Source organism: Amblyraja radiata, chromosome 34 (assembly GCF_010909765.2).
Source record: "Amblyraja radiata isolate CabotCenter1 chromosome 34, sAmbRad1.1.pri, whole genome shotgun sequence".
Lineage (NCBI taxonomy): Eukaryota > Metazoa > Chordata > Chondrichthyes > Rajiformes > Rajidae > Amblyraja > Amblyraja radiata.
The window spans coordinates 14,480,421-14,497,540 of NC_045989.1; the positions used below are offsets into that span (position 1 = coordinate 14,480,421).

At 45.4% G+C, this 17,120-nt stretch overlaps 2 protein-coding genes across 11 annotated transcripts in view; one reads left to right on the plus strand and one right to left on the minus strand.

Moving 5' to 3' along the window:
- usp8 (ubiquitin specific peptidase 8) overlaps positions 1-11,305 on the minus strand; it is a 35,557-nt gene extending 24,252 nt beyond the window's left edge. For 2 of the 6 annotated variants that reach the window (XM_033050237.1, XM_033050232.1), the window contains exons 1-5: positions 7,486-7,613; positions 5,988-6,183; positions 5,402-5,546; positions 3,746-3,831; positions 2,149-2,308 (exon numbers count right to left, since the gene is read on the minus strand). In XM_033050237.1, coding sequence (XP_032906128.1) covers positions 2,149-2,308; positions 3,746-3,831; positions 5,402-5,546; positions 5,988-6,091 — 495 coding nt within the window. In that variant the 5' untranslated portion in view covers positions 6,092-6,183; positions 7,486-7,613. Of the gene's footprint in view, positions 1-2,148; positions 2,309-3,745; positions 3,832-5,401; positions 5,547-5,987; positions 6,184-7,178; positions 7,197-7,254; positions 7,446-7,480; positions 7,614-11,193 lie in introns of those variants that run through there. The other 4 variants (XM_033050234.1, XM_033050233.1, XM_033050235.1 and 1 more) reach the window with 4 other exon arrangements.
- gabpb1 (GA binding protein transcription factor subunit beta 1) overlaps positions 11,205-17,120 on the plus strand; it is a 47,465-nt gene continuing 41,549 nt past the window's right edge. For 2 of the 5 annotated variants that reach the window (XM_033050239.1, XM_033050244.1), the window contains exon 1: positions 11,982-12,591. In XM_033050239.1, the coding sequence (XP_032906130.1) occupies positions 12,565-12,591 (27 nt within the window). In that variant the 5' untranslated portion in view covers positions 11,982-12,564. The other 3 variants (XM_033050240.1, XM_033050241.1, XM_033050238.1) reach the window with 3 other exon arrangements.

The following is a 17,120-nucleotide window of genomic DNA, read 5'->3' on the forward strand; positions in this document are numbered from 1 at the left end:
TCTGATTACCAAAATACTAGCCCAGTAATTTAAGCATGACTAAACCAACTGCAGACCGTTGGGTCGGCTCCCCCAACGCAATATTCCAGCACTCACCGTTCCCCCAACGCAACGTGGGGGTGTGTGGGGGCAGAGGGATGTGTGGGGGGCAGGGGGTATATGGGGGGGGAGGGGCGGTCTGGAGGGGAGGGGCGGTCTGGGGGGGGGGGGGGGGGAGGGGAGAGGTGGAAGAGATAACTTTTTGGCTTTGCAATTTTGGTCCTTCTCTTGCTCAGAGCAAATTTCAGAACTATGTGCATCGAAGTCTGTGAAGTTGGAGAATTACCATGAATAACTTTAGAAGCTGGTCTGTAAGTGGGATTGAATTCCTTTACCACGGTGTTGAGAGTTGGCCGTTATTACTTTCAAATCATATTTGATCCGCGATGGGATGTGTTTGGGAGGGAGGGAGGGAGGCCGCGGGCGGGCATGGAACTGAGGACCCAAGCGGGCGTGTGTGAAACGGGCGCCGACCCGAGCCAGGGTGCCTGCCCACCTCATTGTGACGTCATCAGTTAAAGCTGGTTGAGGAATTTGTGTGTGAAAGGTGGTTAAAAATGCCGTTTTGTCTTTTTATTTTTAATTTTATTCACCAATAACGTGAAATATAGGATCAAATCTTAAGTAAAGTGTTCACTGCATGGAGGGGAAAGTGTGGCAGAATATGTAAAATTTTGCGTAGCGTTTTGGTGAAAATACAAAAACACATACACACACACACACAAGATGAGACTTTTATAGGTATCAGTGCTTCCTTCCCAATGCTAAAATACAAATGTAGACACCGTCAATTAATCCAACCCATTTGTGCTATATGTTCACAAACTAACCTCCGCTTTAAAGAGAATACTTAATGCACAAGGTTTGGGGGCAATATACTGACATAGAGAGGGATTTGGCTAACTAACAAGAAACTCCTTAGATGGATTTGAGGGGGGAGGTAAAGGGACAGGTGTTGCATCTTCTGCAGTTGCAGGGGAAAGTACCTGGGGAGGGGGTGGTTTGGGTGGGAAGGGACGAGTTGAACAGTGAGTTTCGGAGGGAACGGTCTCTGCAGAAAGGAGTGGAAATGTGAAGATCCCATTGGAGGTGATGAAAATGTTGGAGGATTATATGCTGTATGCGACGGCTGATGAGGTGGAAGGTGAGGACAGAGGAGACTCTGTTGTTACGAATCGGGGGGGGGGGGGGGGGAGAAGGTGGAGTAAGAGCGGAGCTGCGGGATATCGTGGAGACCCTAGTGAGACCAGTGAGAAATTTAAGACAGAAATAAGGAAGAATTTCTTCTCTCAGATATCTTGATGCTTTGGAATTCTCTGCCCCAGTGGGCTGTGGAGGAGAGCTCGTGGAACATTTAAGCTGGGGAATGACAGACTTTTAAACTAAGGAGTCAAAGAGTGTATAATGAGAGACAGAAAGTCCAGGGGCTTACTGGATTACAGAAGACCCGTTTTACAGAAATCTGACTTTACACAAATTTCCCCATAATTTTTTTAAAATATTTTTTATGATAGGAAAGTTAGTTAGAGGTACAAACATCTTCAGGATTAATGGAATAGGGGTATCAGCTAGTTAATTCAACAGGGAACCAGCCATTAAAAAAAATGTTCACATAAAGCCTCTGTGCATTAAGCAAACAGACACCCTGGCCTTGAAGAATGCACACTGCCGATTGTTCACTGCAGGTCACTTAAGAGATTACTTTGGAAACTGACAAGTAAATCTTTATCAATGACACTTGTAAAATACATTAACAAATAATGTAATGTTCATTACAATTTTAAGGTCATCCAAATGATTGCATGCGAAACATTTTGATTCTGTACCATTGTATCTACTCAGGGAAGACAATAAATAAAGGTTTGTGTTAATTGTTGAAATTGTTCATTTCCGACTTATGGAAAGAAAATCTTGACAGTTTTCAGGAACTGAACCCTTAAGTAACTTGTAGACTATCTATAGTATTGCATAGTGATTAGATTAGTTACTATTTTATTGAATGCCAGAGAAGGTTCAAGATGCTATTTGGTCTACTACTATCTTATTGTTCTTCTATTCCTAAAAACATTATTGTAACATGATAATTTCTACTCAGATATTATTACAAACCTTTAGGTTTCCTTTCTCAACCTGGCCTGAAGAACCTCTGGTTGCTGATGCCAAATTGTAGTCTTGTCCCTTGCTTTTTGTTTCTTCTTGCTCTTTGCATTTCTCTTCTTGCAGCCTATCATTTTCTTCAAGCTTTTTACGTACTTCAGCTTCCTCATATCTAACAGATTAAAATTAAATACTAGATTCACTTCAAAGTCAACCAATTAGCAGTACATCAATGGCCATGTTTCAGTACAGGCAGTATATGATACAGCAATTTAGCTATGATCCAATGCAAAGCCTAGTTAGCTGAACAACATAAGGACTGTCCAGAGCCCAAACTTCAGCCAAACTGGCCTCCAATTTATCCCTAATACAGTTGCACGGAAAAAACATGATTGCCGACAAGTGCCAAATATAGTGTAACTCAACCGAATTAATGCTGGGAAATATAGTCACTCCAATTATGGGATATAATTTGACAAAAGATTTTTGTATTACAGCTCATATGGCAGACAAATAGAGAAAAAATTGAAACTTAAATTAACACTGAATTGGGACAATGGTTAAAAGAAATTAAATTCTGAAAACTATAAACTGTGTGGTTAATAGATGCAGTGTAGAGCTTGATGAGCCCAAACAGTTGCTTGTGTATATCCGTGTTATTTCTTACAACCTGATTATTATTATTATTATTGCTTTATTTATATAGCACATTTTAAGTCAACTTGCATTGACACCAAAGTGCTTTACATAAATTAAATAATAAATTTACATACAAACCATAGAAAAAGGTTAAAAATAAATAAAGGAAATGGACACAACACATTATAGAGTTCAACACAAACATCCCCCCACAACAGAATCAAAAATGTCCACTGTGGGGAAAGGCAAAAGAAAGTTAAGTCCTCTTCCTCTGAAACACCCGAGGTCGGGGCCCATTTGTGGCCTTGCAGCCAGTCCGATGTTTTCAGGGCCCTCTTGCCGTGAAGATGGAACACTGGTATCGGGTGAAACAATTCCTCAAGCGGCTTGGAAAGTCTGGAGCGGCTGCCTCCTCCCCGGAGACCGGGGCACTCGTAGACTTCAGGCCGCGCCGGTTGGAGCTCCGACCCCGGCGAACTCGATCCCTGGCTCCGCGGCGTTCCAAATCCAGCGCCGCCCGCGGCCGGACGCCCGCAGCCCCAGCTCCGCGATGTTGGGAGTCGGCGGCCACAGCGCTCCGGAGCTTACCGCCCGGCAAGGCATCGCCCGCTCCGTGGTTCCGCTCCGTGATGGTGTCCTTGCGCTGCGCCGCCGCCGAAGCTGTAGTCCCGGCCGGTCCCGACAGGAAACGCCGCCCCATTCTCGATGGTAGGCCGCGAGGACGGGGCGAAGAAGCAGCTTAGAGGGATGCTGCCTCTCCGACCAGGTAGGGGACTAAGAATTAAAGTTTCCCCCTTCCCCCCCCCCACCCACCACATAAAAGACCTCCACTAACATTTTGGACAGGACTTAAAATAAAAAAAAGGTGAAGAGACGGACTGCGGGCAGGCTGCCATACACAGACGGCGCCCACTCCCGCACATCCGCCATCTTGGATTAGTTGAATTACGAAGTCAAAGTCACAACATACCTTAATTTCAGGCTTTCAGAAAGTCTTTCTGCTTCTTCTAAGGCTTTTCGGAAGCTTGTCGGACCAAGTAAAGAAACATAGTAGTCCTGCAACAAAAATAAATGTTATTATTATACTAATTCTGCAGTTCCTAGAACGAAACAACTTTACAATCCTGAACAATAATGGCTGCATAAAAGAACAAATTAAAAACAGACAATAAAAACTTCAAATCAGTGCCTGCAGATGAAAGGCAGATCAATACTTTCTATGTGACCTTTCATCAGACCTGTAAAAGCAGAGATGCAATGGTCTTTGATAGATATTTAAAACGGTTGCAAAGTATTCTTGAATGGTCTGTTGTTCTTCCAGCCCTTCCATTTATGTTGGTCAACTGGAAGATCTATCCTAATTTGCCAACTAAAACATTCATCTCAGACAAATCGGTTTAAACTTACTCTGCATCTGTAGCATATTAAGTATTTATTACAGATTGTCGTGAACTTACACTGAAACCAGGTACTAGTAGTTCTGCTAGCATGCAATAATTGTATTCCTCCGAAACCTTGTGTCATAGAAAACCACAATATTTAAAAAAAAATTGTGGCAATGGGGTGAAAGGTGGTTAGGGGATAGTGTTTCAGACTCTTAATAAGAAAGTCATTTTCCCAGCAAGATTAAAAAAATTGCAGGTCTTTGCACTAGCAATCAGTTTATTTATGTAACTGCAAGCTAAAAATATTGCATGTTACACTGCCTAACAGAGAATCATTGCACAAATGTCAATAGAAGCAAAGTGACTTTTCAGTAGTTCTCTAATGCCCAACTGAAAATGCTGTAACTCAGTGGGTCAGGCAGCATCTCTAGAGAAAATGGATACATGACGTTTTGGGTCAGAACCCTTCTTCAGATGAAGGGTCCCGATCTGAAACTTTATTTATCTATTTTCTTCAAATGCTGCCTGTTCCACTAAGTTACTTCAGCATTTGTGTCCATCTCTAGCTGCGGAGCTGCTCACCATCGCGGAGCTGGCCGAGTTCGGAGCGGATGGAGCTGTGGTGGCGCGCTGCTGTGGCCCGGCCCCCGGGGATTCGGAGGCTCCGGCTGCGGGTCCGGTGGACGGTGATATCGGGAGCCCACGGGTCCCTGCTGGGAGACCGCTTTTCGGGGCTTCCGCAACGGCGACTTCTCCTGCCCGAGTCGCGGGGTCGAGGAGTACCTGGAGCGGGGCCTTACATCGCCCGGCGCGGCTTCAACGGCTGCGGGACTTTGCTAGCGCCCGCCGGGGGCTCCAACAACAAGACCCGGAGCGCGGCCTTGCATCGCCCGGCGCGGCGTTAATGGCCGCGGGACAATTGCCATCGCCCGCCGGGGGCTTTGACTCTGACATCGGGAGGGGAATGGGGAGTGCAGGGGAGAGATAAGTTTTTTTGCCTTCCATCACAGCGAGGAGGAGATGCGCTGTGATGGATGTCTGTGTAAATTGTGTTGTGTCTTGGGTCTTTTTTTCTTGTGTGTATGACTGTAGAAACAACATCTATGAGGTTCAAGTGACAAATAAATTGTATTGTATTGTATTGTAGCATAAACCAGCATCTGCAGTTCCTTTTTTATATAATTCCTATGAATATTATGGCAAAAGCTGAATGTTATTTCACAATATAGAACAGTAAGTACCTGCTGGTGTTTATAATCGTTCCTTTTCCGAATTATATCATATATAGTTAGATACTTCATGTAAAGAACATAGGCTCTTTCTTCATCTCTGTCCAACCTACTTTCTTCTGCAGCCTTGAAAATTTTACAGGCGCTTGCAACAATGCTAGAAAACAAGAGAACGACGGTTTAGAAAGATGCGATCTTTGCATTGTGCAGTAGATAAATAACAGTTGAATAATTACTCCCTCGTCCAGTTAGTGTTGACAAGATTTTCTTACTTGAATTGAGTATGTTGCGTCATACTCAGAAGATTTTTTAAATTTCTGCTTCATAAATAAAATTAACAACTTATCAAATGACAATGAGTAACTGAGCAACCCATGTCAGGGAAATAGATGCCTTAAAGCCACGGAACCAGTTTCCATCGTGACCTCAGATGCTGTCTATGCATAGCTTGCACATTTTCTCAATGACCTATGTAGCAATCTCCTTTGTGATAATAAATAAACTTAATTTTGAAACTTCAGTTAGGTTTACTCTAAGGTTTCTCATATTTATCTTGACTTTGCAAAAACACATTTCAATGTTGTTGCACATTCCTTACCTTTTAGTGCTTTTCTTTTCCAGTTTCACTTCTGCTTTCTTATTGAGATCAGCCAAACACGTAGACACATACAATTTCTTCACATCACTTGAAACTGCAGGCATTTTGAAAAAACTGTGATCTTCAACAGTCCGGAACAGAAGTGGTCCGTTCTATATTTACTTTCAGGCGCAGCTGGAATATGCACATAATTTGGCTGCAGAAATATTTTTAAAAAAATTAAGCTCCCAACTGGCTTTAACAATTCAAAGAAACATTAAAGTTATCTTTAAAGGGTATTTTAATGTCTCATAGGCAACACAAAGAACAAATGCCCTGTTTGGTGGACTTCCTTTAAACACAAAAAGGGTCAAACAAACGCACACGATGTCATTGAGATTGAAAGATACAGTTCCAGTTTCATTCTTACTTGCAAAACATCCCCATTAGTGAACCGTGAAAATTGACAACTGGCGGGCACAGTGGAGGAGTTGCTACCTGACAGCGACAGAAACGCGGGTTTTTGATCCTGACTACAGCTGCTGTCTGCAGTTTGTAAGTTCTCCCTGCGACCACATGGGTTTTCTCTGGTGGCTTCCGTTTACTCCCACATTCCAAAGATGCAGGTTTAGCTTTTGTAAAAATTGGCCCAAGAAACTAGGAATAACATAGAACTAATCGTTGTTTAGTGTGGACTTGGTGGGACGAAGGTCCTACTTCCATGCTGTATCTCTACACCAAACTAAAATCTTGCAATTCTTTTTTTTCCCACCAGGTGCCCTGTGCTGTGAGTAAACTGATGGCTTGTGAAGGACAAAATTATTGCAATATCACAAGCCTGTCATGGATACTGGAAATATGTTTAATCAACGTGCAGGGTAGGGGAAAATAAAATAACAATGAACCAGGCCACCATGCTGCCCTGAAGGATTTAATAGCTACAGATAGAAATGATTTAAAGGGACATGGGACAAATAGAACAAGTTTGGATAAACCTCTTGGTCGGCACGGACAAGTTGGGGCCAAAGGACCTATTTATATGCCATATGACTAGGATTCCGACTAATTTAATAGTCAACCAAACAGGTCTTTTGAATCTCGCATCTCTGCAAGGAAACAAGCTTCTCAATACTTCTTCCACAAGCTTGGTCAGACATCAGAAACATTAATCCTAATAATAACAAGATTTTGGTTTATGCCTAGACTGCGTACTTCTGCTGCCGTTAAAGCAGATGTACTCAAGCCATGAGCCAGATCTACATTCAGATTTTTCAGAGGGGTCCAGGACCTGTATTCAGGGATGGCAAGGGTCCAGATTCAGACTCGAGGAAGTAGTCTAGCGGCCCGATCCGCGGAGGTGAAGGAAGGGGGATGGAAAGGTTCCGGACTCCAGGCCCCGGCTCGGAATCGAGGCCCAAACCTCAGAATCAAAGTCCAAGCTTAGTCCGCGAATCCTTGCAAGGAGACTTAAACCCGGTTGTTCTGTAACTTCCACAAAAAAAACACTCGGGTACCGTACGCAACGTAGTGAAGAATCAGTCCGCCGCTCTCCAGCGTTTCCGCTCCGCTCAGTTTCACTCCGCGACCACAGAATTCTCCCAGTGCGCATGTGCAACAGCATGTAAGATCCGGTCGATCAGCTGGGTTGTTGCATCTTCCAGAACCAAGGAAGCTTTGTGGGTGCGGCCTCCAAGCAGGAGGAACTCTCTATTGCCGTCTGTGGCGGGAGGCTGAAAATATCACTCATCTACCGGATCTAAATCGGTGGTAAAGAAGTGTTGTCACCCATGGGATTAGAGAACATTTAGATAATTAATTGTTTAAGAAGGAACTACAGATGCCCCCCATCGGTCTGAAGAAGGGCTTCGGCCCGAAACGTTGCCTATTTCCTTCGCTCCATAGATGCTGCTGCACCCACCGAGTTTCTCCAGCATTTTTGTCTATTTAGATAATTAACAACACCAAGACAAGTTTAAGGGATGAATGTACCCAAGACTCAAGCCTAATTTCCCCCTAAAATATTCAGAAAGACACCAGCGGCCACTTCATTTCTCAGGACTGCACTCGAGTGTCACTGTGAGGAGCCTGCTCTCGCTCACTGAGGTTGAGGATGACTTGTTTCACGTCGATTCTTTGTTTCACGTCGATTCTGAGGTGAATGATGAGGTCAATATGGGACTCACAGACTACCATGGGGATGGGTTAGAAAAGGAAGTGATTTATGGGCAGGTGACACTGACAGACAGATAGCTGGATAGGCAGATGCGAATGAAATAGCATGGCTATCTTCCTAACATGGGTTGGTTAATGTAACTAGGTGGAAGTCAGCAAGGACATGGTGGTATTAAGAACTTTTAGCCCGTGAATCAACGGGATTCACAAACCCATTGTTAATAAGACGTTGTACACCAGGTTCCAAACTACCCAACCGCATCATCAAACATCTTTGCCCCATCTGCAAAATAGTCTGCATTTTCTATATTAGCCTCATTATTAACTCAAAATGAACAGAACTATAATGGAAGCAAAGGTACACAAAAAAGCTGGAGAAACTCAGCGGGTGCAGCAGCATCTATGGAGCGAAGGAAATAGGCAACGTTTCGGGCCGAAACCATGGAAGCAAATCGTTCTCAATCCTCAGGTGATGCCTAAGAAGACTGGAGCATTATCAAACCAGACTGCATTAAGAGATTATTAGGAGTGACGACCAAATCGATTTTAAGGACAGCTTTAAAGTTAGAAAAAGAGAGATGTATGGTGGAATTCTGGAGTTTGGAGCCTTGGCAGCTGAAGATATTGCATTTAATGTTACATTATTACAATCAGGGATATCAAACTAAAGAAGCACAAATAATTTGAAGCATTGCAAGGCTGGAGCCAATTAATAGATGACAAGCATGACAGATGTACATATCACAACATACATTTCAGGGTTTTTACATGAGCACAGGTTATGGAGGATGGAAGATGCAATCAAAAGATATTCATTTTTCGTTACGTGATCAGTATTATTGGTATGACTGTATGGCAAATCAAATTCCTTGTATGTTGCAAACATACTTGGCTAATAAAGTATGATTATGATTTATTACCTGTTCCTAATTGTTTGAGAAATTGTTGCTGAGCACTTTAACTACTGCAGCCCTTCTTGCGAAGCTGTTCATGATCCATTAGGAAAGAAGTTTCAGGATTTAGATTCCATGTTAGGGTTGGTAATAAATGCAGATGATAGCGCATTGCTCAGTGAGAGGGTGTAGGTTTGGAAGATGTCTGTTGCAGCCTAGAAGCTGAACTGCAGTGAATTTTATAGATGGTACACACTGCAGCAACGGTTCACCAATATAGGAGGGAATGAGTATTTAAGGTATTGAATGGAGTAGCAATCAAGTGGGCAGTTTTGTCCAGGATGTTGGTGTTGAGTTTTTTGAACATTGATAGAGCTGTTCTCATCCAGGCAAATGAATATTTGATCAGGCTGGAAAGGCATTGGAATGTCAATTGAGTTATACACTGCATTACTTACTTTTGCAGCCAGTGTATTTCTGAGGATAGTCCAATTGAGTTTTTGGTCAATGGTGGCCAGCTGGGTGGTGATTGTAGAAATATTTTATGGTAGTAATGCCTTTGATTAAAACTAGATGGTTATATTCCAACTTGTTTTGCACTGGTCTAATGTGAATATTATTTGATGAAACATCATCCACAAGTGCATAGGCATTGACAAGTCTAGGAGGTAGCAAAGGCATCCATAATGATCCCAATAGCTCTCCTGGTAACTCAAACCTTCCAGACCCCGTAACATCTTTGTAAATCTTTTTTGCACCCTTGACAGTTTAATGATCCTTTCTATAGCAGTCCGCAAGTATTATACACAGTGCTCCAAATGTGGCCAATGTTTTGTAGAGCTGCAACAATAGACAATAAACAATAGTTGCAGGAGTAGGTCATTCGTCCTTTTGAGCCAGCACCGCCATTCAATGTGATTATGGCTGATCATCCACAATCAGTACCCCATTCCTGCCTTCTCCCCATATCCCTTGACTCCGCAATCTTTAAGAGCTCTATCTAACTCTCTCTTGGAAGCATCCAGAGAATGGATCCACAGACTCACAACTCTCGTGTGAAAAAGTATCACACAGTATGATACACAAGTTTCAAACATTATGTCTCAATTCTGGGAACTATACAACAATCAGCCTGCTAAATGCCGCCTTCATCATCCTGTCAAACTGTGTCATCACTTTCATAGAAATATGTACCTAGGTCCATGTGGATTGTTATAGAACGTAGCGACCATGAGCTGTGAAGAGGATGCTATGAGGCTACAGGATGACTTGGATAGGTTGGGTGAATGGGCAGATGCATGGCAGATGCAATATAATGTGATAAAGGTTATCCACTTTGGTGGCAAGAACAAGAAGGCAGGTTATTATCTGAATGGTGTTAGATTCAGAAAAGGGGAGGTGCAATGAAACCTGAGTGCCCTTGTACATCAGTCACTGAAACTAAGCATGTAGGTACAGCAGGCAGTGAATAAAGCAAATGGCATGTTGGCCTTTGTTGCGAGAGGATTTGAATATAGGAACAAGGAGGTCCTACTGCAGTTGTACAGGGCACTGGTGAGACTACACCTGGAGTATTGTGTGCAATTTTGGTCTCCTAATTCGAGGAAGGACATTATTGCTATTGAGGGAGTGCAGAGTAGGTTCACCAGATTATTTCCCAGGATGGCAGGACTGACATATGATGAAATAGATCGACTGAGCTTGTATTCACTGGAATTTAGAAGGATCTTATAGAAACATATAACATACTTAAGGGAATGGACAGGCTCAATGCAGGATAAATGTTCCCTATGTTGAGGGAGTCCAGAACCAGGGGTCACAGCTTAAGAATAAGGTAGGCCATTTAGGACTGAGATGAGGAAAAACGTTTTCACCCAGAGAGTTGTGAATCTGTGGAATTCCTAGCCACAGAAGGCAGTGGAGGCCAATTCACTAGATGTTTTCAAAAGTTAGATTTAGCTCTTAGGGCTAAGGGAATCAAGGGATATGGGGGAAAAGCCTGAAAGGTGTACTGATTTTGGATGATCAGCAATGATCATATTGAATGGCGGTGCTGGCTCGAAGGGCCGAATGGCCTACACCTATTTTCCGTGTCGATGATTCCTGCACCAAGATGGCGGCGGCTGTGGCCTCAGCGCGCGGCCCGGGTCACGTGCGCCCACCTTCGCCCTCCGCGGTCCGCCTTGCGCTGTATGCCAGCGCGGGGCCTGCGGCACGCGGCGCCCGTCCTCAGCCCGAACCTCACACCGACCCGGAGCCAGAGACGGCGGTCGAGGTAGGTGAAAGTCGCAGTGAGAGGTAGATGCAGGCTTCTGCTCCCCGCGCGGGCGGCCTGAAGCTTTTCCAGGTCACGCTGAGGCGATGGCCGACCGGATGTGGAAGTTGATCCCTTTCTCTGCGCCTTAAACAATAATCGACTTCCCCCGGAAAGGCGCCGGGCCCCGGGCCGCCGCACGCTTCCTGTTGCCCCGAGTGCGGCGAGAGCAAGGCTACGGCTAATACCGTCGGGATGTGTCCTGTCCCGGGTTGCTGCCTGTCCGGGCCTGGAGGCCCGGGCGTTCGCTGGATTCTCCGTCCGCGGGCCAGGGCCGAATCTCGGCTCGCCCCCTATGAGTCGGGCCCGGGCGGGAAGGGAACGGCGCACAGGGTAGTTGTAGAGCTGGGTCAGTGCGAACCCGGGGGTTGACAGACAGAAGCAGCCCTTCCCCAAATATCCAGGTCGGGCAGAAATGGGCAGCGGTGCCCGCTCTCAATCAGTTCAATAATAGGATTTCCCGGAGGATGCGAGAACCATCTCCACCACGAGTACGCCATAAAAACGGACAAATTCCCTGCGCTCGAAGGTTCTGAAAGTGGCTGCAGATTTTTTAATACATTTGGGAGGTGGGAGGGAGATTAGACCCCCACCCCTCAATGTTTGATGTTTTCCAGGTGGGTTTAGTGAAGCTGTGGAGAGAAAATGACATTGCAGACCGGTACCATGTCCAAAAGAACGTGCGATCAAAAACAATGTCCAATTTAATGTAAAATGGATTTAGTGACACGAAGTAAAAGTTCGCAAGTGTTTTTGTGACTAAAAGGCTGTTATCAGGGGAATTCCGCAGGGCCCAGTGTTAGGTCTGTTGCTTTTGGTGGTACATATTATTGTCGACGGGGATCGAAACGTTAGGGGACTGATAAGGAAATTTACAGATGATACAAACATTGGTGAGAAATAAAACTATGTTTTGATCGATTTGACAAAAGGTATCTTGATTTCAGAGACGTGTAAGCTAAAGCAGGGGAAAGTAACATATGTGGGAGGCTATTGAGTGAGGTAAAGGAACAGAAGGACGTGGGGCTACATACCATTACCTTGCTCCGTGCTCTAGTTCATTAGGATGCTGTTTACTGAATGTGGTCCTTCCGTCCATACCTTCACAGACTGTGCCAGTAACCTGACGCAACACTGATAATTCAGCAAACCTTGCTGTGGTTTGGCTGCCGATGAGGGCTGGCATTGGACTGGATGGGGAGAGTGAATTGCCTGCTCAATGTTGAAATGGGGGATGATCTTCACAGTGAGTGTGGGCAATGCTGTGGACAGACAGCAGCTTCCCAACTTTTGTTTTGACTACACAGCTCACTCAAGCCCAGAGTCTTTACTATGGTAACATGCTCAACAGTAGTACTATAATGACATCTCTGGGCTGGGGAGATAAGAGAGACTTTTGGGTAGACGCAAAATGCTGGAGAAACTCAGTGGGTGAGGCAGCATCTATGGAGAGAAGGAATTGGAAATGTCGCCAATTCCTTCGCTTCATAGATGCTACCTCACCTGCTGAGTTTCTCTAACATTTTGTGTTCACCTTCGAATTTACCAGCATCTGCAGTTCTTTCTTAAACAGGGAGATGTTAGGGTCCGGCTACTCAGTCCACCTAGGCAGCAGCCATTGCCAAGTCCCAGCAACAACCGGCATTTGCCTTGCTGATGAATATGCAGCACCAAGCTCCACACCTTACCGCAAAGTGAATGCATTGCCTTGTCCCAAGCCTGTTTTCCCAGGCAGCCTCTCCGCACCTAGTAAAGGGTAATTTATTGCAGGATCTGCCGCAGTTCCTAGCACAGGCCATGGTCTGACAGCAGCACTGTCAAGGGGCTGTCCCACTTGGGCGACCTAATTGGCGAGTTTAGAAGAGTTTAAAAAAATGACACGTTGAAGACCTCCTTCGACTATGTAGAAGACCTCCTTCGACTATGTTGAAGACTAGCTACAACTAACTTCGGGAAAATTGGAAAATAGTGGGGAGTGAAGAGGACCTCCTTCAATCTCCTTTGACCTCCCTTTGACTATGATGAAGACTATCTTCGACTACCTACGACTAACATGCCGACCTACTATGATCTACTACGACTAAACCTACGAGTAAAAAAAGTATCGATTTTTTCCATGGCGACTTTTTTTTACTCGCTGGCATTTATTTAACATATTGAAAAAAACTCTGCGACCTAGCTGAGGCCTCGAGTACGCGGAGACCACTCTCGAGCATGAAGGAGAGTTACGAAGACCTACGACCTCGTGTCGACCATGCTGCGAGTATGAGTCGAGGGCAAACTCGCCAGAACTCGCGGATTAGGTCGCCCTAGTGGGACAGGCCTTCAGTAATCCATCTCTCTCTGTAGAAACAAGGAATTGCAGATGCTGGTTTACCAAAAAAGACATAGTGCTGGAGCAATTCAGTGGGCCAGAAATGCTGCCTGATCTGCTGAGTTACTGCAGCACTTTGTGTCTTTTCCTCTCTACACAATGTTGCAATGACCTCCTTCAGCACTGATTCCATTAGCACCTGCATTCCAGGGAACCAGTGGATACACTGATCATTATGTATATCAGCACAATTCATTTAGGTGGTTAAAAAAGCCATGAAGGATGCTATCCTCAATTAATCAAGGCAGTGCACTAGAACTAGGGAGTTATACTAGAAATCTATACAATACCAGTTAGACCACATCTTGAGAACTCCACAGTTCTAATAATCACATTACAATAAATGTATAGGGGGATTGCACGTAAGGTCACTGGGTCATAGGGCTTGACGCACGGAGCCGCTCAATCCATCTGGAAGACATCCGTCACTTCCGGTATATGTTATTAATACAAGAAACGCGTACTTTCCTACCTGTTAAAAACCGCCAAAATGTTGAATTTTTGCGCTGAAAGAAATTGTGGGAGTCGGGGTAAGTGTGAGAGACATGTACCCAACTTTAGAATTCCAAACATGAAGCGAAATGAAGGTATAGACAGGCGAGAACTGAAGGGACAACAACAGCTAAAGTGCTTGGTAAACAATGGCCGTGCAGATATCGGAATTGAAAATATTGGAAATTATCGCGTTTGCTCACTGCATTTCATCAAGTACGGCATTATTTGTGTTTTTTCTTGATTCCTTTGGTATCTAAAAAGTCAGAAGTGATAAATCTGGCTGTAAATTTTTCTTCAGATGCGTTTTCATTTTGTATATAAAAACCCACTTGGGAACCATGGGCGATTTAAAAAATTTACAGCCAAATTTCTTCTCACTTTTGGAATTCTGAAGTAGGTTAAATGTCTCACACGCTTATCCTGATTTCCATAATTATTTACAGCGCAAAAATTGACAATTTCAACGTGTTTTAACGGGCCCGCTACACTTGAAACAATGGTAAGTGCCTACCTTCAGTTCATCGCGTGTACTCCAGTAGCATCATTTGAATTCCTCGCCTTCAAAGCCCTTTCCTCCATGACAGTCATCCTCATTTACCGGCCACCTAAACCAAACCCCTCCTTCCTATCTGACTTCACTGAACTCCTCACACTTGCCTCATCCCTCTCCCCACGTCTGCTGCTACTTGGTGACTTAAATATTCTCATGGACTCCCCCACCTGCAAGCTCGCATCTGAATTCGCCTTTTTACTTGACAACTTCTCTCTCACTCAGTACGTCACCTTTCCCACCCATGACAAAGGTCACATCCTTGACCTGGTCTGCTCCACAAATCAACCGGTATTCGACCTCCATCCTTGCCTCTTCCCCCTCTCTGATCATAAGCTTATACGGTTCACCATCCCTTCTCCGACACCTCGCCCCCGCTTCCTCCGAGAAATCACCTTCCGTAATCTAAAATCCATTGATCCCCACCATCTCTCTGACCTGCTCTCCACCACTCTCCCCCTGGACTCAACCCCCATCTCACCTGATGATCTCACAAACCATCTCAACTCCACCTTGTCTACCTCCCTTAACACTATGGCCCCCCTCAAAACAAGAACCGTAACTTTCAACACATCTTCACCCTGGTACACACCTGCACTTCGCAAACTGAAACAGACTGGTCGCCGACTTGAACGACTCACAAAGAAATCATCTCTCACAGTCCACCTTGAAGCTTACAAACTCCACCTCACTGACTACAAAGATGCCCTCATTGCTGCAAAATCTGCCTACCTCTCCTCCATATTCACCGATCCCTGCCTAAACCACAGAACCCTCTTCTCCACAGTGGGCAACCTCCTCAAGCCTCGAGCCAACACTCTCCCTACCTCTACTCCGGATCTCTGCAACTCATTCCTCCACTTTTTCGCTGATAAAATCAGCACCATCTATCAATCTTTATCCCCTGTACCCGACTCCCCAGCATCTACTCCACCACCTACCAAGGCCCCTCCTTTCAACATCTCCACTGACCTCCTTACCCCTCCTACACACTGCTTCCTCTCCCAGTTTGATCTGGTCACCCCTATTGAAATCTCCAAACTCATCAGCTCTTCCAAACCCACTACCTGCTCCCTCGACCCTCTCCCCACTCCCCTGCTGAAGTCCTGCCTCCCCGTTCTCTGCCCCTACCTCACTAATCTCTTCAACTCCTCATTGTCCCAAGGAATTGTCCCCTCCGCTTTCAAAACTGCTGCTGTTACACCAATCTTAAAGAAACCTGGTCTTGATCCCTCCTCTCTCATTAACTACCGCCCAATCTCAAACCTTCCCATTCTTTCAAAAACCCTGGAGCGTATCGTTGCGTCGCAACTTCATTCCCACCTCCTTGCGTATAACCTACTTGAACCCCTCCAATCTGGCTTTCGCCCCCTCCATAGCACAGAAACTGCTCTCCTCAAAGTCCTCAATGACCTCCTCACCTCTGCTGACACCGGTTCCCTCAACATCCTCATCCTCCTCGACCTGAGCGCAGCCTACGATACAGTGAACCATAACATCCTGATCACCAGACTCAAAGACCTCGGCATTGAAGGCTCTGCACTCAGCTGGCTCCGTTCCTACCTTTCCAACAGATCCCACTTCATCTCTCTCCACAACCACACCTCTGCTACAGCCACAGTCACTCAAGGCGTTCCCCAAGGCTCCGTACTTGGCCCCCTCCTCTTCATCATCTACATCCTCCCCCTTGGTCAGATACTCTGCCACTTCAACCTGGACTTCCACTGTTACGCTGACGACACACAGATCTACCTCGGCACCAAATCCCTCCACAACCCCCCCCCCCCCCCCCCCCCCTCTCCCATATCAACTCCTGTTTGTCAGCTATAAAAACCTGGATGCAACATAATTTCCTCAAACTCAACAGCGATAAGACAGAATTCCTCCTCATAGGCTCCAAAGCCACACTCGGCAAAATCAATAACCCCACTCTCACCATCGACGGCAACACTGTCTCCCCATCTCCCCAGGCCCGCAACCTTGGCGTGATCTTTGATTCCACCCTCTCCCTTGAGCCTCACATCCGCCATGTCATTGAAACCTCCTTCTTTCATCTCCGCAACATCGCCAAACTCAGACCCTCTCTCACACCTTCCGCTGCTGAAAGACTCATCCATGCCTTCATCTCCTCCCGACTGGACTACTGTAACTCGCTTCTCCTTGGCATCAGCTCCACCTACATCAACCGACTCCAACTGGTCCAGAACACAGCCGCCCGACTCATCACCCACACCAAATCCTGGCATCACATCACTCCAGTCCTCAAACAACTTCACTGGCTTCCCATCTCCCACCGGATCAACTACAAAATCCTGATCCTCACCTACAAAGCCCTCCACCATCTGGCCCCCCCATA